At 40.3% G+C, this 24,388-nt stretch overlaps 1 protein-coding gene and 1 long non-coding RNA gene across 6 annotated transcripts; one reads left to right on the forward strand and one right to left on the reverse strand.

The window, feature by feature from the left end:
* Positions 1–1,465: 1,465 nt before the first annotated feature.
* LOC311270750 lies at positions 1,466–23,871 on the forward strand. Its single transcript, XR_014624291.1, has 3 exons — positions 1,466–1,547; positions 20,937–21,060; positions 21,856–23,871. It is a non-coding gene; the product is annotated as an uncharacterized lncRNA (long non-coding RNA).
* LOC311270747 (uncharacterized protein) lies at positions 5,066–14,446 on the reverse strand. 5 transcript variants are annotated; one of them, XM_084375883.1, is made up of 10 exons: positions 12,351–14,446; positions 10,549–10,647; positions 10,026–10,160; positions 9,805–9,945; positions 9,560–9,696; positions 9,376–9,469; positions 8,889–9,227; positions 8,622–8,805; positions 8,184–8,308; positions 5,066–7,937 (listed from the first exon to the last, which is right to left on the reverse strand). In XM_084375883.1, exons 3-10 carry the CDS (start codon positions 10,029–10,031, stop codon positions 7,596–7,598), a joined length of 1,368 nt encoding a protein of 455 aa, XP_084232009.1. In that variant the 5' UTR covers positions 10,032–10,160; positions 10,549–10,647; positions 12,351–14,446; the 3' UTR covers positions 5,066–7,595. The 5 variants fall into 5 exon arrangements, with proteins under 5 accessions (XP_084232009.1, XP_084232008.1, XP_084232010.1 ...); XM_084375882.1 differs by having other exon boundaries at positions 9,560–9,945; positions 13,451–14,446; XM_084375884.1 differs by having other exon boundaries at positions 9,560–9,898.
* Positions 23,872–24,388: the final 517 nt, after the last annotated feature.

Consider the following 24,388-nt stretch of genomic DNA (forward strand, 5'->3'; position numbering starts at 1 on the left):
ATATATAAGCTTTATACTTTTAATATATTCTTACTGTGCTAATAATATGCCTAATTATACTTTTGGCTTATTCCAATTACTAAAAAAGCATACTTTGCATAATAGTCAGTATACTTTATCATTACTTTGCTATATTACTTTCTACCTTGCACATACTTGCAAATGTATTACCAGTGAACTAAAGGCTGAAAGACTTGTGGGACTACTTCCTGGTGAAAAAATATACTTTAATGTATTTGTACCATATCCAAATTAAACCTTGTAGAAATAGGTCAATTTCAGGCAGCAAGACCTAAACATTACACATAAACTTTACAGAACACTGAGAAATAGTGAACAATGAAAAACAACATTCCTTAAATTTGCACGCCTAACCCCTCCCACCATACAGAAACACACACCACACATTATGTTCCTTTTTTTTGGCTGAACTGCTCATTGTTACACTTTCGTCTGATGGCCGCGCGCACATCAGACACTTGTCTGTGGAAACTCCAGAAGAACAGCGTTTGTTGACCGAATCGACAAGAGATAATGTAAGTCACACAGCATATTCATTGTATTTTGAACAGTACATCACAGGGGTATTCCAGAAAGGCGGTTTAACAAACTCGAAGCCTAACCCTGAACCTGAGTAATAGGTGGATATTTTGATGTACTTTACCTTCTTGTAGAGATCATGCCATTTGCGCTGCCTCGGGGCTGGTCTGTTGCGTCCTCCAGCAGGCCAAACCCCAGAGCTGGTGAATCTCCTCAGTCTCACCATCCACTCCCCCTCTCACATTGCCTTGTGGCTCTTTGGTTTAGTGTTCATCTGAAGACAACATGGAAATAATAACAGTGGTTATAACTATGAATCACAGCATAAACATAGTGTGCTGAACAAGTGTGTAAGTCCTGTGAAATTCCAGTCTCTGTGCAATTACCACATTTACAGGCTATATTTTTTTTATTCATGCTACACAGCATATGTGCTCACTTGTAGGTCTACTGTGCAATTATCCAACCGTGGTCATATCTATCAGTGAGAGGTGTATATCATGTATACATTTATTTATTTTGATTTTATTTATCAATTAATTAATCAATCAATCAATCAATCAATCAATCAATCAATCAATCAATCTTTTCCTCTACTTTTGACTCTTGAGCTGCTATTACAAGTTACTGGTGTAGGATCAATAGAGGTCACGTTATTTTGTCGTTTTTGCATTCAGACACTGTACTGACATGACTATACCGTATCTGACTGCAGACATGAACAGCTTTCATACGTAAGCTTCAGGTTGGCTGATAAGGTCCGTTATTTGTTGGAAGTAGTTTAAATTAAAGTCATAAACTAATGCCGCGTTCCAGTTACATGGGAGACCACTCGCCCGAGTTGCCAAGTGGGAAATCTCGCAGCTGTCTCGCGACATTTCACCGAGGCACGCCCCCTTTTGGTCGGAATATCAACCGTCCGACTCGGCCCTCCTGGGAGTAAACCGAGTACAGCGAGGATAGACGAACGACACGTCAAACAAAGATGGCTGCGCCCGTAGTTGATGGTAAGTTGAGATTTATTTTCTTTGTATAGTACCACGTTAGTCGTTTTAATGTCGATTTTAAATGCTCTTACTCACTTGATTACATTACTGCTTTAATCCGGTCTTGCTGTGCGTGCAATACAATGTAAAGTTTTGTTTTCGAGCTGGTTTGCTAACGAGGCTAATGTAGCTAACAACAATAACAATGGCTAGCCTGCTATTGCCCCTCGTGGCTCGAGAAAAACAAGAAAAAATGTGTGTTGCTGCTAGTGGTATTATTAGTAGACAATGAATGGGTCTACTGCTACTCAGAAAAAGAAGTGAGATATAGTTGTAGGTTGCTGTAAGGTGGGTTACACCTTACAGTTTTGTGTTGTTCATTCACAGCATACTACTTAAATAGCATACTACTCAAATTGCAGTCTGTAACATACATTGTGTTTTTCTTTTTAGTCTTCCTCAACCAGCAGCTAGACGACCGGTTAACATGTACACGACCGTAGTGGCAGAGCGCAGGGGAGTATGTTTTCCTCCTGGGCTGAAGCCGGTTAGCTTCAGGGCTAACACCCTTCACTTCACTTCGCTGCCAGACAGTAGTTGGTAAAACAGTAGGAGAGACATTACGTGGTCTGGAGAAGCTTGTGCATTTATTTGGCCACATACTGAACTGTACATGCACGCTAACCTCTTCCTCTGCTCTGCTAATGTCTGCTCCAACCTCACTGGCCGCTCGATTCACTCCACACATACAGACCCTACGCACACACGCACTGCTCTAACCCTTAAAGAAACCACACCACTCTCCATCATGTAATAATATTACACTGTGCTACTGAAGCACATACACACAGTAACGCTGCCGCTACCAAGAGCAGTAATAATAGGTTAACTTACAGTTACAGTAGCTGTAAGACTGACGTTAGCTAACGTCAACGTTGGTTATCTGGCTAGCTACGATGACTGAAGTTGCTGAAACACGTCATGATTCGCCAACGAAATCATAAAATTAGCCGGTGTGATGAATGGAAATATTAAATCTATGACCATTCAATCAGAAAATAAAAACATTGAATGTTCTTACTGTGAATCAGAAGTAGGCTTGGGCTTGCTTCGTGACGGAGACGTTAGCTGGTCAATGTCATTCAACAGCAACGTGACCAGAATGAAATTCACTTCCAGTTAAGTGAAACTAAGTGCACTTTAAAGTCTGTGTAAAGCAAATTCAGCCATTTTCTTCTAAACACATTAAATGGGTTATAAATGTATTTCCTTAAAACATGTAAAAAGCCATTCAGCCATTTATAATTTAGTTATGGAGCTAGGCTGCCAAACTGTATTTCAACATTTCTGTGTTCAGGATTTAATGGGCGGGTCAGAAATCATAGCCGCTGCTGCGGAAGCAGTATAAGTACGTTCAGTGCATTAGCTTCGGTGGTTTTCCGCTAGCTCTCGAGTCTCGGATAGCATCGCTTATGATAGTCTGCAGCTAGCTAACCAGTCATGTCTCCTCCACGTAGCTCATGCATCTTTCCTGGATGCCACAGTGTGCAGGCCAGGGTAACGGCTCAGTTAGCCTATTTAAGTCTCCTACCGAGACAACGTAAGGAAATGGTGGATCGATGTTGTCAAGAGGAGCTACTGTGGAGAGTTCAAAATCACCACCAACACCAGTGTCTGCAGTGTCCACATTACCCCCGATGGTTACAGCACGGCCACCGGCATTACGTGCCCGCCACCGAGCCTCTCCGTCCGCCGACAGCGGCTGCTACCATCACGGCCACCGGAGAGAGAGCACCTGCTGTCGGTGGCGGGCACGTAATGCCGGTGGCCGTGATGGTAGCAGCCGCTGTCGGCGGACGGAGAGGATGTGCCCGCCACCGATCCTCTCTGTCCCGCTGACAGCAGGTGCTCTCATCTCCGCCACCGGCATTACGTGCCCGCCACGATCTTCTCCGTCCCCGGCTTGCATCCTCCCGTCCTACCGACAGCGGCTGCTACCATCACGGCCACCGGTAATACGTGCCCGCCACGATCTTCTCCGTCCCCGGCTTGCATCCTCCCGTCCTGCCGACAGCGGCTGCGGAGAAGATCGATGGCGGGCACATAGTGATGCCCGCCATCGATCCTCTCTGTCCCGCCGACAGTAGGTGCTCTCATCTCCGCCACCGGCATTACGTGCCCGCCAGTGTAAGTGTGTGCTTATGTTATAAATATTGTATTCGTTTAATTAAATGCATTTTGCTGAAGGTGCAAATCCTGGAAGTGATTTTAAATCGTGCCCATGTAATGTTTCCAAATGTTATTGCATTTAATCATGACATGATTTGGCCTGATTCCCTGAGCGAGTCCATCTGACAGCACAATGATAATCCACAGGTAATATTTTATGTGCACCAATATAGCTATGACAAGGAATTATATGTAGACTGGGGTTTAAATTACTGGGAAATAAATTACCATTCTGATGGAGACTGTGAGGAACGAGGCTGAGCACTATCAGTGTCGGACTCAAACAGGTAGTGCTGGGTCCTTCAGAGATGCTGCTAGCACTAGCTTCCATTGTTGCTAGGCTACGTCCTTGTGCAGTACACAGAGGGCTCCCCTCCCGCGCATGGGCGTGGTTCCAGCGCCTCTAACTGACACGCCCCCAGCGTTTCACAGCAGAGAGAAGTGCTTGTTTTTCCATGATTTTGAGACCTAATTTTATATACTTAGCAATTTTTTTAATCTTTCAAATTTGGCTCAGTGGTCAATGATACATGCTACTGTGGTGTGACAAACTCATAACACAATTTTTTTGCTGCTTTACACGCACTTTAATGAAGTATACAAACAGTATATTACAAATGACTCAAATAAGCATGAAAACTATTCGACTAATGTAAGTACTTTGAAATAAAGTATACTTTGTAAAAGTATATTTTAGAACAATTTAAAACAGACTTACAGTGAAGTACACTTTTAATAAGTGCACCTAAGTTCACTTCCAAAGAAGTGCAAATTAAGTGCACTTTAATAAAGTATATTAACCGTATATTACAAATGACTCAAAAATAAGTACATTTTTAATAAGAATATTAATCTACTACTATGAGTGCTTTGAAATAAAGTATACTTTTTAAAAGTACACTTTAAAACAATTTAAAATAGACTTATCACAGCAAAAAGTCCAGTGTTGATTTAACTCCCACAGAGTTGATTTCAACACTTTTTCAGGGTTTATATAGCTCCACACTCTCCAGAGTCAAATTAACACTTTCAAAATAGTTAAACATTTAACACTATGCCAGAGTTCCTTCTTTAACTCGCAAAAGAGTTAAAGTAACACTAAGGGATTAGACAAATAACACTGCTCTGAGTTAAATTTTTTACTATTTTGTAGTGTTAATTTCACTCCATAAAGTGTCAAGCTATCAACACTGAAAAAATGTTAAATTATATATATATATATATATATATATATATATATATATTTTAATTGTATTTAATTATATATGTATATTAATTATAATAACTGATTCCAATAAACAAATTAATTTTCAAAAATAACATTTATTTTTGCCTTTTCTCCCTTGCAGTCATTCAAACAGTTGAATTAAAATATTGTGAATGAAGGTATAATGTACAAACATTCATCTGAAACATTGTATGAGCTTTGAATATCAAACGGTTTATGAAATTTAAGCTCAGACATTTTTATTATACACCTTTCCTCAGTTCGTAATACTCTGAATGCATGATGATGGTCATCAACATTCTCTGTGAATAGCTTGTTTGCCAAAAAAAAACGTGTTCTTCAACCAAAAGTACATCACCTATTTGACAAAAGACTGGCATGTCTTCTTCCATTGCACTGCAAATAACAAGTCCAGCTTTATACTCTACACCATCAACTTTAATCCAACTAGTTGAGAAAACATCTTTTGACAAGATCATTTCAAACATTTCATTGTTGACCACATTCTCATCTCTGAGGGAAAAAGATTTAATTGGCCCGTACTCATTTTGTTTGAGGGTGAAGGTTTCCCAGTGATAAGCAATGGCCATCTGATGCTTTTTAGCAAGTGATTTGGTTATGTTTTTGAAATTTTTAAAATAATCTTTAAACAGCTTGTGTTTGGCTTCAAACCTCATACACCACATATGTAACAAGGGACCAATTTTCCTTATAGAAGATGGGTAATGGATCATAAAATGATGCTTAGGTATCAAGTTTCTATGTGGATACAAGTGCTTAAATAGTTTGTGGTGGTCAACAATCAAATACTTTAAATATATTGTCATACCTAGAGTGAGAGAAGGTGAAAAAACTATATTCATTATTTGAAGTAACAACAGTAACAAATTCCCGTTTTTGTTTCCTGCAGGAATAATGTCACCAAACAACAGTGGGATGTTTTTCACAAGACACAATGTCTGAATAGAATTCAAACCAATGCCATTGCCAGCACTCTCCAAAATAATCTTTGTGGGACGGTTTTTTCGTTATAAAAATCCATAATCAAAACCATAAATCCTGGAAAGCAAGTCCTGTTCTGACATAAAGTGTTGTGTGAGATATCCAAAAAGCAATCTGATCTCATACTGAGACACACCCTCAAGAAGATCATGCATTATATCAAATGAATAGTTATTACAAACATGGAAATACTTCAATGAATTAAGTGTAGAATTTTTTTTCAAACCATATACTGACTTCAATTGTGGGTTCTCCTGGAGAGACTGGCAATGTATTTCAAACATTTCTTTTCCACAAAGGATCACCTTAGGATCATCCTCACTGTATACCGTTTGAGTATCGTTTTTCTCAATCAAACAAAGGCGACAGAAATGACGGCTACTGAATGACTCATTAAAACCAAGAATTGTGTGCATCCCTAGATTATCTCCGGTGATCTGTGAGATTGTACCATATACCTGCTCATCAGAAAATGGAAGACTTAGCCCTTGGCTTTCCAGTTTTTTCATATCATTTATCAACGGTTCCAGTATAACATCAAAACCATACTTGTGCAGATCTTGAGCGTGAAAAAGTGATACCAAATGAATGTTCATCAAAACCGAATTAAATTTTGGGGGCAAGTTTCTTACAACAAAATAAAGACAGCCAATTTTGTGAATTCCACATTTGGAGCCAAGGGGATTGGCTGTTTCAAAATCATCATAGTATAGTTGAATTTGTAATGCATGTCTTTTTGCTGTAAACAAAGGGTGGGTTTTAAAATAACTTCCATCAAAAAAGTCAGTATAAGTGTCAGGCTCTGATCTACACACTTTCTTTAGGAAAACACAAATGTCTGGATTTCTGCACATGAACTTCAATGTTTCTAAAATCGGCACATATATAAAAGTATCCTTCACAGGTACTTGATCATAAGTACCGGATTTCTGATTTCGCCTGTTGTCATATCTCACTCCCAGTGTTATTTCTACTGGCTCGACAACTCCCCATTTTTGGTTGAAGTATTTATTTCGTTTCCATTCTGTATTCAGATTTGTGAACGGGTTTTCAAAATTTTCAAAAGATTCATTTATCACAGATATATTGGGGTCAGTTATAGGTAAAGCAGAAATAACGTTATGCTTTGCTTGTGAGCGAAGCTCACTTGTTAGTTCCTCCAAATCTCCTACAATTGATGATACCAAACTGTTGGAAATCCCACTCCCCTGTAATTTGGCCACGATGGATGCACACATTTCTTTGGTTGGATCTTTAGTATGTCCTGAATCATTGCTCTCAGAAGAAACACTAAAAGAGCTACATTGATTTTGGGGATTAAATTCATCCTCCAAAGCATGTGCCTGAGATGAAGTTGCAACTGGCTCACAAGAGGAACATGCAACAGATGAAGTTTGAGCAATTTGCTGAACATTGCTATGAACACTATTAAGGTGCTTCCGAAAACCTGCATATGTTAGGAACTGATGCCTACAGCCTTGCTGAGAACAAAACAATTTGAACTTGGGTCCAGGATAGTAACTATGTTCAACTCTTAAATGTGAAATCAACTGCTGACTGCTGGGATAGAGTTTCTGACACATGAAACAGGTCAGCATTGTTTTAGCCTCTTACTCATGGAGTGTGAGTGCTACTTGCTGGTTAAGCAGTCTGGCTCTCAAGTCTCTAACTCTGGGTGATTCCTTCATTTTCCCCACATCAATGTTATACACTGTTGTCTGCAGGAATGTGTAGAAATTCACAAGTGCAACATCATAAGACAAATTAAACACAAAATGTGCTTTGAAAAGTTCATCACATGCCCCGAGGGAGCGGTTTGCCTGGCATGGGATGATATGCTTCTCCATGGCGATGTAGAAGATGTCAATCTTGCTCTTCTGACGCCCAACAGCGAGGAGGTATGGCTGCCGACCCTGCTGGTTGCGGAGATGCTCCTTCAAACTGCAGCATGACTAGGGTTGAGATAAGGAAACTGAACATTAGACACAAGAATAATGTGCAGCCACAGAGAAAACTACATTATAGAAGTGATTATTCAAACATCTTCTCACTGGCTAGTGCAAGATGGGAATGCCTATGAAGACTTAATTTCAATTTTATCCACTTTTTAACAACCCTCATTTACACATGTGGCTAATGTGGTGACATGTGAGGTAACATGTGACAAATTATTATAATCACCTTAATAATATAATTACCTTATGAAAGACTACAAGTCTCTCAACTGCATCACATGTACTAATTTTTGGAGACTTCGGTCCACCAGGTGGTGGAGGAAGGAGATGTAACAGCAACAACAGGGAGGCCATTTCTTGGTCGTAGGCTGAGGAAAAAGAGTCACAAGAATTAACTCTTCAAATTTAATATTTTTCAAGTTTGAATGAGAACAGGGAGGCATTATGAGATTTTAAACAGTCATCCATCTATTGTTTATATTTATCCCAAAAATCAGATCAACCTTCAGAGATACACAGAATAAACAAATAAAATCTAGTAAAAAACATCTCACAGGTGCTCTCGTTTCCTAAATTTAATCATATAGTCATGAAAATAATGAATGAAGCAACTGTAACTGCAATTATAGCAAATGTTTTAAAACAAACGCAAACAATAACAAATACAACAATACAACTCACTTGTTGCCTCATCAAGATCACTTCCTGGGGGACTTTCTGCTGACTGCACCAAGCGACGCAACTCTGGTGTTGAAGTGAGCCGCTTAGCCTCTTTTATGACATTTGGCTTGAAGAACATATCCCATTTCTGAAGCAGCCTGGAGGATGTCTCATCATCAAACAGGAGAGTGAAGTCTTGATCCACCTTTAAGAAGGAAGATATTAAACTACTACTACAGAAATACTTTCAAATTTCAAGCCATTCTAAACATCTCATTCCAAACTTACCAATCCTTTTGTATCCAGGAATCTTGGGAAGGTGGAGAGGATATCAACACTTCTGCCTAGGTCATTAACAAGCTTCTGACGGTGCTGAAAGGTCTCTCTCATCTTCTGGAAAATCAGGGAATTGTCTGTGGTATGGTTGAGCAAAGACATGGCCTCTTGGCAAGCATCCCCATCAAGCTGCCTTTCAACATTAACAGTCCTTTGGAAATTTGGGCCTCCTGGAGAAAAGTCAATAGAGCTATTTGGTGGCAGTGCAGATCCTCTACGAATCTTCCTCTGGACTGTTTTCAGACGCCAAGAAATGTATCCTGTGCTGCTTGAAGCATCATAGAAGTGTTCCTGAAATGAAAAAAATTAAATGCGTTGTCATACTCGGCTCATAAGAAATCTCTGATAATTCAAATGTCAATGTCATGCACACAGCTTTGTGTCACAACATGCAAGTATGACATGAAAGTGCCATGCAAACAATAATAATGACTATTACATAGCCTTTCTTGGAATATGGATCCTTGAGGGAAGGGAACAGCATCACTATCCCAAGAGCATACTCTTCTCTGATTGCTTTAGTGGGGAGGTGCCTGAGAGGAGATATTAAATTAGTAATCTAAATTTATGCAATGGCCATGCAGTTATCTGGCGCAAATAAAAAGAATATGAAACACACATACCCATGATTATCAACCATGTGAGCCACCAGTATGTTAACCATTTGTCTTCTTGTGGCATCTGTTAGGGTTTCTGTTGTTTGGTACTCCTGAAGTACTTCTTCACCACCGGACTTGCCTCTTAGCACAGCTTCAATCAACTGATTAAAAAACAACAACATGAGAATGCAAAACATGGTGATAAACAGCTTTTCTAGAGACTCTAGAGAAAAAATGTGAAACTCATGAGAATCAAGCTTTGTTGTAACCTGTTTAGCAGACACTGCATCACGTGTATCCTCAATTCTTTGTCTCTTGCTAGGGACCTCATCTAAGATTACAGTTGATGCACTTGAGCTGAAGCTTGAGTCAGACATCAGAAGCAGAAGACAAGGAGCAATCAGAAAATTCTAAAGGAATAGAAAAAAATGTAAATAATTTTATTCTGTAGGGTGTAGAGTGCTTGATTATACCTGCCTTTATATCTCACCGTCATTTGAGAAAACTGTCAGCACCACATTGCCTTGTCCAACGAGGTCGATGAATATTTCTGCATCAACTTCTGTCCCTGTTGCATCCTTGTATGTAACTTTTGCATCAGGTGGCAGGCAAAATCTCTCGATGACTGGAAAAGATAGTAAGATAAAACTGTTTATAACTGTTTCTTGTCCCACAGCGAATGACTGTTCACGTTAAATACATTCATCCACCACTGTACAATCATTAAATAGACCTAGAGCATTTTTCCCTCACAAAACCCATTCCCTCTGAAGTCCAAATTTGAAAATTGATGATTGGCTTTTTTTTTTATTGACTGTTTTGTGTATATTATGCTTTACATTCTATCAGGCACACATTGCAGAACTGAAAATGTTTAGCAATTTACCCCCATTTATGAAATAGTCTGCTAAAGGCATGTAAAGAAATCAGAGTCTATAACATAAAGGAGCTTGCAGAATGAGGGTTTAAAAGAATATGGGTGTATTTAAACCCTTTTCTTAAGCCAAACTAACCTTTTTAATGGAATTGCAGAAAGTCAAACCGTCCTTCAACCTCATCCAACTTCACATACTTCTGCTGTTGGCTGTACTTCACCTGGACCAGCATTTTTACTGAGACATGCAAGAAAGTTTGACAAAGTTAATTAACATTTAAAAGAAGAACGGTAAAAAATAAAGCGAAGTCCAGGTCACACAGACAACTAGACACGTGGAACACGAGTGTCTGCGTGTCTTTACACGATTTTTGCGCCCCCTCTGATGTTCAACCACGGTGAAAGTGGTGAAGGAAAAAAAAAGACCTTTAGCTCCAGCCTCAAACAAGATTTTATACAGTAAAAAACATAAAGCTTTGTTTTTCATCGCTTTGAGCTTGCATTTTAATTGTTGTTAAATCGTCAGTGATAAAGTTGGAGACGGTTTTAGTAACTAACGTCACCATAGACTGCTAACATTAGCTAGCTAACGTTAGCGGTTAACTAACGACTGCTAACGTTAGCTAGCTAACGTTAATCACCGGGACAAATTTGCTGTTCAGCCCTGGCAACAAACAAGGCCTTGTACAGCATATATTCTCCGTAGATGTTTCATTGTATATACTGCAGTTCACAGCATCAATTTATAATTATTTCAGTAAGTTTGACTTAGTTAATTGCACTTACCGTGTAGAACTGCATGAGAGGAGGAAAATGGCTCAGACTCCAACCGAATAAGTGAAATGCATAGGCGGAGCTTAATTACATCTCTGCGGTGTTAGACTAACACTGATGTGATCAACTCTGTCAAATAACTCCAACACTGAACACCATTTGAATCAGAATGTGTTATAATTACACTTTGAGAGTGGAAATCAACTCGGAAATGTTTAACCCTGAAATTTCAACACTCCAATTTTTGCTGTGTACAATAAAGTACACTTCTAATAAGTAAAATAAAGTACAACTTTTATTATTGCATAATTAGTATGTTTACTTTTAGTATATTGAAGATGAACTTAATCACATATATTTTAAAGTACACTTTCTAGAAGTAAATATTAAATATACTACAAATTAAGCACAAAAAGTAAAAGTATATTTATAATAATTTATAATAACCTTTGTATGCTACAATTATATTTTTTAATATAATTAAGTGTAATACTTTTTCACCTGGGTGTTCATTTACCATCCAGGTAATGTGCACTTTGCTCGACACGTCTTCCATTACCACAGACACTTGTCTCCTCACTTCACGTGTGTCATGAGCCACGGTTGTGTCACCACCTGTCTTAGAAACTGGGTGTGAACAGGGAGACTGCTGCATCATGTCATCGCCTGTATACAGGCAGTCCGTATATCAGTGTCCCATTCAATCTGGCGAAAACCAGTTGAAGAAGAAATATACTTAAGATAGTTTTTTCTTCTTCAATGTACTTATTATAGTACTACTGAAATATGATGAGTGCATATTAAATGTTTTATTTTGGAACAACTTAAAGTATATTTGGTGCTCATTACAAACTGCATAAATTCAAATTCAAAAAGTTCCGAAGTTCAAAATTAAAGTAATTGCAGTATATTTTATTGTTCTTAGCTACAAACAACTTTAATAACACATTACTTTAGATGACATTTAAAATACCCTTTCTGTAGTATTTGAAGTACTCTCTGAGTATATATTAAATTAAATATAAATTTGTTCCCAGGACACTTTAAGTGTGATATCAGTTCATTAGGAATTTATTATCAGAATATTACAAGAGCCACTTTAGATAGCACACTTTAAGTACATTACTCACAATATTATATATACATCAGACAGGCAAACCTACGTACTACGGTAAGCGTGTTGCGTCATTTCCTGTTGTTGTGCTACTGATAGTGATAGCGTAACTGTGCTGCTCCGGCTCGTCCGAGCAGATTATTGTTATATTCCTTACTGCAGCGGCTTTATTCCCGCTTACAATTAAGCACGTACTAGTCCACTAAAGCATTCAACAGTACTCTGTGTTTATAGCTTAATCGCTAAACCTACTGCTGTTTGTAGCTCTCCTAGCTCTGCTAGCTAATCTGTCGTACCCTAGCTTAGCCGCTATCAGCTAGCGATTGCTTCTCTCTCTCCCTCTCCTCTTTTCTCTTGCTCGGTGTGCCAGATGTTTAGTTACACCTCTGCCTCCCTTAGTGATACTGGTACATGTATTAAGTGGAGTTTATTTGTAGTGTTGGAGGCGAGGCTCAGTGAGTTGGAGGCTGTAACTCCGACTGTAACTGCTGCACTTAGCCAGGCCCCCTTAGCTAGTGCGGACCGAGCAACCGTAGCTTCAGCTAGCCGTCCCTCGGCAACTCCCGAGCAGCCGGCAAAGCAGGGCGGCTGGGTGACTACTCGAAGGAAGCATAGTACCACGCCAAAGCCCACAGTACACCATCTGCCGCTTCACGTTTCTAACAGATTTTCTCCACTCAGCGACACACCCGCTGAGAAACCAACTCTGGTTATTGGCAGCTCCATAGTACGGAACGTGAAGTTAGCGGCACCAGCGATCATAGGGAAATGCATCCCAGGGGCCAGAGCGGGCGACATCGAATCAAATTTGAAACTGCTGGCTAAAGCTAAACGTAAATGTAATAAGATCATAATACATGTCGGCGGTAATGACTCCCGGCTACGCCAGTGGGAAGATGAATGTTGAGTCGGTGTGTAACTATGCCAAAGGAGGCGGACACCCTCTCTACCTTTAAGAGTAGACTTAAGACCTTCCTTTTCGATAGAGCTTATAGTTAGGGCTGGCCCAGGCCTGTCTTGGACCAGCTCTTAGCTATGCTGCTATAGGCCCAGTCCGGGGGACAAATGACACACTGAGTTTCTCTCTCCTCCTCTCCTCTCCATCTGTATACATTATGCCTGTATACATGCCCCATCTCTGCATGTCACTGACTTCACTTCTTCCCCGGAGTCCTTGTGCTTTCTAGTCCTACAGGCTCCCATGGATCCTGGCCGTGCCCGGGTCGTGGATCGTGGATGCGCCTACTGCTATGGCCCTGCCTGATCGTGGATGCGCCTACTGCCATGACCCTGCCTGATCGTGGATGCGTCTACTGCCATGGCCCTGCCTGACACCCACCACTACTGTTGCTAATATTAGTCATATCTCTGTTACATACGTTCCACTACTATTATTGTAATGCATTACTACATACTATCCTTACCGTTAACCACTGCCACTGTTATCACTAGTAATCACATTTCCATGTGCATTTCATTATCATTGCTGTAATACCTCTTTATGTACTTTCCTGTCAACCATCCATTATAATTGTATACATTGTGATCTCGTTGATCTGCTCTGTACATGCGACATCTATTGCACGTCTGTCCGTCCTGGGAGAGGGATCCCTCCTCTGTGGCTCTTCCTGAGGTTTCTTCCGCATTTTTTTATTTCCCTGTTAAAAGGGCTTTTTTTTGGGGCAAGTTTTTCCTCCCTCGAATCGAGGGTCGAAGGACAGAGGGTGTCGTCTCTGTACAGATTGTAAAGCCCTCTGAGGCAAACTGTGATTTGTGAATTTGGGCTATACAAATAAAATTTGATTTGATTTGATTTGATCTGCTTTCTTCCGCACGTAATGAAGACACACTTTGGAGCGTTCAGATTTCCCACCGATTTCCACAGCAGCGCCGAGATCCTCCCAGTGGCATTGGCAGATAGTGGCACAGCAGTGGCAATCTGTGGCCTGTCCGTGGCATTCCGTGGCACCGCTCGGCAGTTCAGAAACGCCTCCCTTGGCTCGCTGCCAATAAGGGCGGGGCCACATTTCCTGGTAAAACCCACTGGTCCGTGTTGTTTTTACGACAGTCACTCTGCTTTCAGGTGATTGTTTAGCAGTATGTTCGACTTTTTAGTGCTATTTCTGTTTACTTAGCGGAGTCATGATGAATACAAAATAAAAATATAAGGGAAAAATCAGCTACTTGTTTACACATTATAATGTACAAAGTTTTGCACAATTTCTCTTTGTTTTTCACTACTAAATATTATCTAAAAATATATTAATATCTGTTCCATAGCGTAAATGTGAATGTAAAATATTGTACATATTGTACTATTCTTATTCTTATATTTAATATTTAATATTTCCCTGTGTTTATATTATTCTTATTTTCTATATTTCCCGTTGTGGGACTATTAAAGGAAATCTTATCTTAAGCAGCAACAGAGTGACAATGGACACTGACAGTGTTGGAAATATTACAATATCTAATATGAAATACAATTGTGAAAATATCTTTACATAACAGTTGCTATGCAGTGCTAAATCCTGCCACAAGGTGATAGGGTGTCTTTGCAACAGCTGGACTGACAGAATGTAACAAGAGCAAAAAGGAACAGATAATATATATTTAGATAATATTTAGAAGTGAAAAATAAAGAGAAATTGTGCAATCGTAAAACGAGTTATCGTAGTTTAGATTCTCTTTTTTATTCAATATTAGCGGACATATGTTATATAGTATGAATACTCACATCATCACATAAGTGTTACGATGGCGGCGTGGTCAAGGCCAATGGCAAGTTTTGCATTTTAAACCATCGGACGTTGGTTCGCATCCCGGCCGCCCCACTCTTGCTGTCTGTCATATTATTATTGAAACTATATGAACGACCACCAACTGCTGAGGGGAATATCACATTCTATAGCCTCTAAATGGTCCATTATGCTCACAAGGAGGATATAAGGTGGGGTTTCAGAGGTTTCTCTCTGAAACCGGCAATGAAAACATTGCTATGAGAATCCAGAGAGTTATAAACGGTAAAACAAAACTGAGCTGCATGTGAAACTCCATAGAGCTTTGTGGGTGTTTCTGTTTAGGGTAATAATTTTATCAATGCGTATAGCATTGTGAGCATAACACGATTTTTTGTCACATTAAATTGTGATCGGCCAGTTTCAGAAAACATCTTTGAGGAAAATACTAGTTAATTTTATCTGGTTATGGTAAGTGTCGTCAGTTTTATACTGATGTCTCTATATGACCTATGGCAACACTTATGTACTATTGTAGTTTTATGAAGTACAGTACTTACTATGACAAGGGGAGAACACGGTAGGAACATTTTCTATCCTTTGCTGCATTAAAACTTAACTTTGACTGTATATCGGCTTCCTCTCAGCTTATGACGAAAGACAGAAAGACAGTGAGAGCATCTTTAATATAGTGAGGTAGATATTAAAAGGGGAAATCAGTGAATCAGAGCAATACCATTTTATTTTATGATCGTTTGATATTATCAAGCATAAATAACTTGTACAACCCAGTAGGAAGTTGCTCTATCAAATGCAGCCAAACATTCATTCAAGGACAGATTTTTTACAACCTGATGCAGTGGTGCTCGCATGCACGCAAAAATTCCTTGTAGTTGATGTTTTCTCAGGACCGTTGGAGAAATTATGGCTGCCAGCAAGGACGAAATTTTGATTTCAGAGGTGGGGGGGACACAAGTTCTTCTAGTTTTCTATTGCTACTTTTAAGTTTACTGTTCACTTTTTTGGTTTGAATGGTTGTAAAGCATGTAGCAAAACATTTTCACCCAATTCTGTGTTTCACCTTGTTAGTCAACTTCACTCCAACTCAGTACCACCAATTTTACACTTATTTTTGGAATATATGGTAAACAGACCTCATTTCTGCTCTTCCATCTTGTGCTCCTTTACTGCCTGAGCATCTACTGACCCCTGGCTGCTGCTGACCCAGCTAAGATAAACATTACAAAAGGTGGAATATCTATGAGCAACTTATAATTTAATTAATTACAATAATGACAACAAATATTGCTCATGAACTCTCTGCTTAGTCGCTACTATTTCTTACCAATAAAATAATACATTTACACATTTACACAGACTTTTTAGTACACCGGCCTCAATATAAAACTGTACCTGGCCAGTTTGCTTCTTTCATCTGACAAAATATAAGATGCATGGTGTTTGAACTTTGAAAGCTCTGATACAGATCATCATCACCCTCACATTTGTCACAATGCTTAATCTCATGACTAACACATGTTTATTCTTTCAACCTCACCTGTGAGCCTCCAGCCTCTCCTCCTCTACCTCCTCCAGCTTCTCCTCCTCTACCTCCTCCTACATCTCCTCCAGCCTCTCCTGCTCTACCTCCTCCAGCCTCTCCTCCAGCCTCTCCTCCTCCAGCTTCTCCTCCTCTACCTCCTCCAGCCTCTCCTGCTCTCCCTCCTCCAGCCTCTTCTCCTCCATCTCCTCCAGCTTCTCCTCCTCTACCCCCTCCAGCCTCTCCTCCAGCCTCTCCTCCTCTACCTCCTCCAGCTTCTCCTCCTCTACCTCCTCCAGCCTCTCCTGCTCTCCCTCCTCCAGCCTCTTCTCCTCCATCTCCTCCAGCTTCTCCTCCTCTACCTCCTCCAGTCTCTTCTCCTCCATCTCCTCCAGCTTCTCCTGCTCTACCTCCTCCAGCCTCTTCTCCTCCATCTCCTCCAGCCTCTCCTCCTCTACCTCCTCCTACATCTCCTCCAGCCTCTCCTGCTCTCCCTCCTCCAGCCTCTCCTCCTACATCTCCTCCAGCCTCTCCTCCTCTACCTCCTCCAGCCTCTCCTCCTCTACCTCCTCCTACATCTCCTCCAGCCTCTCCTGCTCTCCCTCCTCCAGCCTCTCCTCCTACATCTCCTCCAGCCTCTCCTCCTCTACCTCCTCCAGCCTCTCCTCCTCTACCTCCTCCTACATCTCCTCCAGCCTCTCCTCCTACATCTCCTCCAGCCTCTCCTCCTCTACCTCCTCCAGCCTCTTCTCCTCCATCTCCTCCAGCCTCTCCTCCTCTACCTCCTCCAGCCTCTCCTCCTCCATCTCCTCCAGCCTCTCCTGCTCTCCCTCCTCCAGCCTCTTCTCCTCCATCTCCTCCAGCCTCTCCTCCTCTCCCTCCTCCAGCCTCTCCTCCTCTCCCTCCTCCAGCCTCTCCTCCTCTACCTCCTCCAGCTTCTCCTCCTCTACCTCCTCCAGCCTCTCCTCCTCCATCTCCTCCAGCCTCTCCTGCTCTACCTCCTCCAGCCTCTTCTCCTCCATCTCCTCCAGCCTCTCCTGCTCTACCTCCTCCAGCTTCTCCTCCTCCATCTCCTCCAGCCTCTCCTGCTCTACCTCCTCCAGCCTCTTCTCCTCCATCTCCTCCAGCCTCTCCTCCTGTATCTCCTTCTGCATCTCTACTATCCGTCACCTGACAAAAATATATTGATACATGACATGAACAGTGGGACAATTTGGGGTGCAACAATCATCAATTTTGATGATACGGTTATAGAGGAAAAAGCTTAGTTTCACAATTATCATGAGTTTGGATATAAAATCACATTTGTAATCCGAGGTTTTATTGTATTTTTCCCTAAATCATTCATCGTTGGTGTTTTTTAAACAGTTGCTGCCTTTCAACATAAAAATAATACATGAAAATAAGTGTATCTCTTCGGCATTAAATAGAAGCTTTTTTTAAATCTTTGCATTGTTGGGGCTCTACAGTTATAATAATAATAATAATAATAATAACAACAATAATAACAATACATTTGATTTATCAGCACTTTCAATACAACTCAAAGACACTTTACAAGATTATTGAGAGCTTTGTAATTGATGAGGAGGATCTTGAAGTGGATATGCTGCTTTATTGGGAGCCAGTTGCAGGATGGGTGTAAGGCATTTCTTTGAGTAACTTACACTTTGACTTCTAAAGAAATCTCTTATGTCCACTTTTCTTTTTTTTAGACATCCTGGCTGCGCCTAATTACCAAACACACATACGCACGCACGCACATGGACACCGATTCAAACGTTAATGTAAATGAAACCTCTGATATTACAATCCTTCTAGCTGACGTGACCCAGGCTGAACAAACGCCCAATTTACCGTGGCAGATTAATAAGGACTCCTGGGCAACTAGCAGACCGGTGTGCAAGCAAGATGGAGTGACAGCGGGGCCGGCCAATCACACAAGAAACGGCTGAGCCAATCGAGGAGCTTGTGGGCGGTCTAAACTCAGGGAAAACAGGCTTCAGTTTGAGCGGCCGTTTTCCGCTTGGTCCTAGTGCTTGTCGAGTCTCTGTTTACTATAGCGTAACATTGTTTTTGGACGGTAAAAACTGCAGGGAACCACAACGGCCTTTTGAAAAAGTGCAGGGGAAATGTCCCCTGTGTCCCCCCCCCAAATTACGTCCGTGGCTGCCAGCTTGGCCCAAGGAGGACCACCCCCAAATTACCTCAGGCTATGGTGCTTCAGGTTCCTTTGCACAGGGTCCATCGATTTTGAGCATATGAAAATATTGATGTGGGAGAAGAAGAATACGTAGATCTCCTTTCAAGACTAAGAACCTAAATGTTAAGTTGTTTGCCAAACCTTAAAGACACCAATTATGTCAAAACTCCTGAGCACACAGTTACAGAGCTTTTGTATCAGCTTTTGTAACTCTTTCTTGACATAAAGCAAAGATCCATCAGCAGTTGAGAAAACACTTTAGGACAATTATTATACGATCAGTTTTTATTAATCTCCAGGAGGAACATTCAATACAAGAATAGATTAGGGCACTGACTATTTGTGTCATTGATACTACCCTGTCAGTAAACACTTCTGTAGCTCAAATTGTGTTGCTGTTGTAAAGCCTTCGCAAAGCTCTCAGACCAGTATACATGGTCATATTACTATACTTGATGTGTATCTTCACAATACCTTAAGTGTTTGCTGTCTATTTTAGGTGGAGGCAGACACTGACACCTCGATTCCGGATCTCACCAATGAGATATTAAACTGTGGATACACAGGACAAATCTCTATTTGAAGAAGGGAGGAAATAATGTGGTTGTTGGAGGTGTTGATGCTTAATGTGCTGTTTGTGAATGAAAAATGTCTATTTCATGCCATGTGCATTGGCATGAAATTTCCTATACAGTAGATTTTACCACGCTTTGCCATTGTAGGCCGGCAAAATGGGAAACCTATAGAAATCACTTCTTCATTGTGTTCCATTATTGCCCTGGTCATAATGGTCTGACCAGACTATTCGTCAATTTGTAATTCCCCAGCGCTGTCATTGTCATGGCTGGATTGTTATTTTTTTGGTTTAAAATGCTGTTTGAAAAATTTTCCATAGCCGTATTGTTAATAGATACATTTACCGTAAAATGTCAGTCAAAAGTCTAGTCTCATACTCTACTCTGATACATTTAAAACAATTATCACAAAGTTAAACTTAAAACATCATTCCACTTTAATACCTAATGTTTTGTAATTTGTGATTTATCGGATCTCTGACTTTTTTCTATAATGTAGTTTGATGTGTTGTGTGTGCATGTGATTCATATCAAAACAGTGCGATTGTCCTCCATGCCAACCTGAGGCTGCTGCCAATGCTGCTTCAAATAAGGGACGGGTTGAAGCTGTATGGCTTGTCAGAGCTCATGGGCAAATACCCTGATGTCTGTCAGCCTTTGTTTGTGCCGGGTCTTGAAATGACGGCAAGTGCACCACAAATAGAATGTTATGATGAATGCTTTCTGTCCCATCAGGAGTCTTATTTCTGTCCTAGGATTTAGAACACAGCTGCCCAAATTTGGGCAAGTAGGCCAAATTGTGTCATTTCTTCCATTATTTTCGCCTATAGTGCTCTACAGAGTAAAAATAAAGGAAAAATTATTTTAATTTTTCATCTTTCAAAATGTTTTACTTTTCTGCAGTTTGACCCATTTTTAAAAAACATTTTTTCACTCAAAATATTTACAATCTACCACTTTTTTTCCACAAATATTTTCCAGAATTTTTTGAAATGTTAGCCTATACATTGCATACAAATCTATGTTTATCCGTCATCTTTGCATTGATTATTGAAATTAAAAAAGCGATACAATTTAACTTGTTTTTGAGAAACTTTGTAAATCTCACCTTACATTTCAGACTAACCTATACAATATCAATACAATCTGATCACAATATGTCTGTGTCATGCAATCACTACTATACCATAGACTTCAAGTTAGTCGAACCAACAGTCTCGAAATAGATACAAATTTACAAAACCAATGACTTTACCTGATGCACATACCTTGTTGTCTGCATGCTTACACATCTCTGATAGCTCATGATTGATGGGGATTGTAAAGGCCAAAGGAAATTAGTAACAATACACATAATATCACAGAATGTTACAGCTATTAAAAGCTCAACAACAATGTATTCCAACATTGCTAAACCATTTGAAACTCAAAAATTGCTCATCTTAAAGGGGTACTGTAAACTTTTGGCCTCTCTTGATAGTTTATGGTATTATGATGAGGTTAATCGAGTTAAATAACGATATATACAGTTGATGCACAGAAAAAAGGATTGTGTTAATGGGTTATCTGCATTCATTTCACAGGCTGATGCAGACTTCGTACTGTCTGTGTGCCAACCAGAGTACAGTGAAAGAGGCACAAACCAGGAAAAGGTGGAGATAATGGGGATGAATCACCTGCAGGATTTCCTCCAGGAACTGGAGCAAGGTAAAACAAAAATTCGACTCTGGTATTGAAACATAATGTTTTATTTATTTTTTTTAAAACTCAATAACTCAATTTAACACAAGTTACCAAATATTACAGATTTAGAATATGTAATACATTGTAAGTACAGTACATCATCTCCTTCAAAAGTATTCTATTTAAGGGAGGTTATGCAGCTTTCTCAGTCTGTATTAACAAACACACAATTTAAAATCGTTCCTAGCACAAAGGATGAGGAAGATAGATAGAACAGTGGTCGAGCAGCATACAGAATAGCTGCGCTGTGAGAATAAAGTTGTGATTTGGAGAAATGGGGGAAAAAAGTACAATTCTTTTTAAGCGGTAATATTCTTAAGCAAAAATAAAGAAGTGTGAACCCCCTCACAACCCTGCAGATAGATGATTACTGTCAGATTTGACCAGAATGCTGAGTTTACATCACACAAGTATGCACTTGGGTTTAATTTTGTCTGGACTCTGAAAATGCCCAAAACTGTCCCGAACACACCACAATAACTATAAAATTAAAGAATACATGCAGAGGGTAGGATTTCTGCAGATAAGACACCACAGCATTCTTCTGTGTAAAGTGATAATTGAGAGGTAACTTTGTATGAATTGACATGGAATTTACACATTGTTGTTTTTTAGGGCAGGGTATCTTTTTATGATTTCTGCTATATCTATCACATAAAATGGTACATGCTTTCCTCATTGCCTTAAATTTCACTCTTAACCGAATCTGTGATGGAGAGAGATGCACTTCCCACGTTGTCTCCAAAAACATTTCTCCAGTGGATTCCTGTCCTGAAGGAAGAGAAGAGACGTTTCAATGTCAGTATCAAGTTCAATCATCACTGCCAGACAGAGTTTGGGGATCACAGAATATGCTATCCATGTATTGCTGCTTGCAGTAACACCATAACCTTGCCTGTGAAACACATGACATCATATGATGAATTTAAAACTGTCCTGGTGGATGCATTCCATCTGGGCCAAGAATTCTCCAGTGTTTAGATTATGGTTTCTCAACAGGGGTGGTACAGCCTCCCAGGGGGCATTCAAAGAACGTAGGGGGCATTAGTGACATTTTTTTTTTTGGAAGGGGGGCGTTGAGGGGTTTAGTAAAATGTTCATAACGTGACAAGTTGAAATTAACTTGCATTGCATTGTCATCCATGTTGACAAAACATGTTTCCTTCTGTTTCTGTTTCCTTCAGAGGTCATCCAGAATTTTTTTCTGTGAAAGCATTCATTTGTTAAATCTGCCGTTGGCCTTGGTGTTAATGTCCTCACCCACAAAACTTAAAGTTCTCTTTTATATGAATTGTGATGAGTGACTAATTGTAATGATTTGATCTCCTTTAGGCTGTCAAAAACATGTGAAATGTTTTCTAATAAAATAAACATAAAAGAATTGGCAGTCGCTGCCTGTTTATTTTATAATAATTAAACCGACTGGCACACAGATGCACCACTGTATTCACAACCATTGAAGAGAGAAGAACAAGAAATTAAAGAGAATCTCTCAGTTCATCTTTTTTGTGACTAATTGAGAAATTTGGTGGTTAAAATAAGCCTGGAGCTCTGCCATTATTTAAAGATTACTAATTTAAAACATTGATATAAAGGGAAAATAAATAATCCATATTTTATTCATTGGGGTGTTATAGGCTACATGGATTATGAATAGGGGGGTGCTGGCCCAAAAAAGGTTGAGAAAGATAAATAAGTATCCCATGCAGCTGTTGTGGCAGGTTTTTAGTGGTTTAGTGAAAGGAAATATTTTCAGTGACTTAACTGTGCCTCCTTTTTGTTAAAATGTTAAGAAACACTGACTCAGATGAAAGAGATCTCGCAAAACCTTTGCGGGATCTCGCAAAAGTTTTTTAAATTAGGTCAATGTACTTCCGGGTCAGGGAAACCGAAAACAAACCAAACAAATACAGGAATGGAGCGCACACACCCATGGGAGAGGTTTATAGAATTTTATTTTGAGATTGGCCTCACATATAAAGACATTATATCAGTGCTTGGCAGTTGACACGGTTTTCTCATAAGTGAGAGAGATCTGAAGAGACTAGTTAACGCAAGGGGACTGTTTCGTCGCAAAGCGTACTCTGACCTTTCGGTCCTGGTTGAATTCATTAGCAACCAACTGCAGTACTCTGGACAGCTTCACGGGTACCGTTGGATATACGCCAAATGCAGAGAATATGGACTACGAGTGAGGAAAGAGGATGTGCGCTTGGTGTTGAAGGAGCTGGATCCAAGAGGAGTGTCATTAAGGCAAGCAGGACGACGGAGCTACTTCTCAAAAGGTCCGAACTTCATCTGGACTCTTATGATAAACTGAAGCCATATGGCATTTGTGTCAATGGAAGTATTGATGGGTATTCAAGAAAAATAATGTGGCTTAATGCCTACACAACAAGTAGTGACCCAAAGTTGATCGGAGGTTATTACATAGAAGCAGTGCAGCGTTTAGGGGGCTGCCCTAGAATTGTGAGAGGCGAACTTGGAACCGAAAATGGCTATGTGAGAGGCTTTCAGCGTTTCCTCGTCCCCGTTCACCCAGACGACACCCTTGACAGTTAATTGGAGGGAGCCAGCACAGCCAATCAAAGGATCGAATATTGGTGGGGTTTTCTTCGCAGTCAGTGTGTGGAGTTCTGGTTATCCTTGTTTGCAGTCCTCAGGGACAACGGGTTCTTTGATGGTGGGTTTCTGGACAAAGGCCTCCTTCAGTTTTGTTGCATGGGACTCATTCAGGTGAGTTAATGCATTATAGTGTTTTCATATGTGTGTGTGTGTGCGTGTGTATGTGTAAAAGAGAGGAGGGGTAGGAACAGAAGGAACGGGGGAAGAGATACAGAGAGGGGGGGGGGGGGAGAGAGGAGGGTGAATTCTGTAATTTAGTGCTTTAAGTTGATATGTATGTACAGTTTTTCCTAAAAGTATTTGTATATCCTTTTTAACAGGATGAGTTGGATGACACTGCACAGGTTTGGAACGCACACACCATCAGGCCATCGAAAAACATAAACGTCCCCAGCGGTCGGCCCAATGTGATGTATGCATTGCCTGAACTCTACGGAACAAGAGACTTCCTGTCCCCAGTTGATGATGAACATATCCAACTGTGCAAAGATGAATGTGTCTTTCGCCGGACGATTCCGTGTGATTCAGATGTATATGAACTATGCAATATCTTTATGGCCGAGTCCCATCTGACTCTACCAACAGATCCGTATCAGGCTGTGAACTTGTATATGCACCTAAGAGAAGCCATCAGTGCATCTCTGTAAGTCAGAAGTATTTAGTGTTT

The sequence above is a fragment of the Pagrus pagrus genome (genome assembly GCF_965226575.1).
Source record: "Pagrus pagrus genome assembly, chromosome: 15".
Lineage (NCBI taxonomy): Eukaryota > Metazoa > Chordata > Actinopteri > Spariformes > Sparidae > Pagrus > Pagrus pagrus.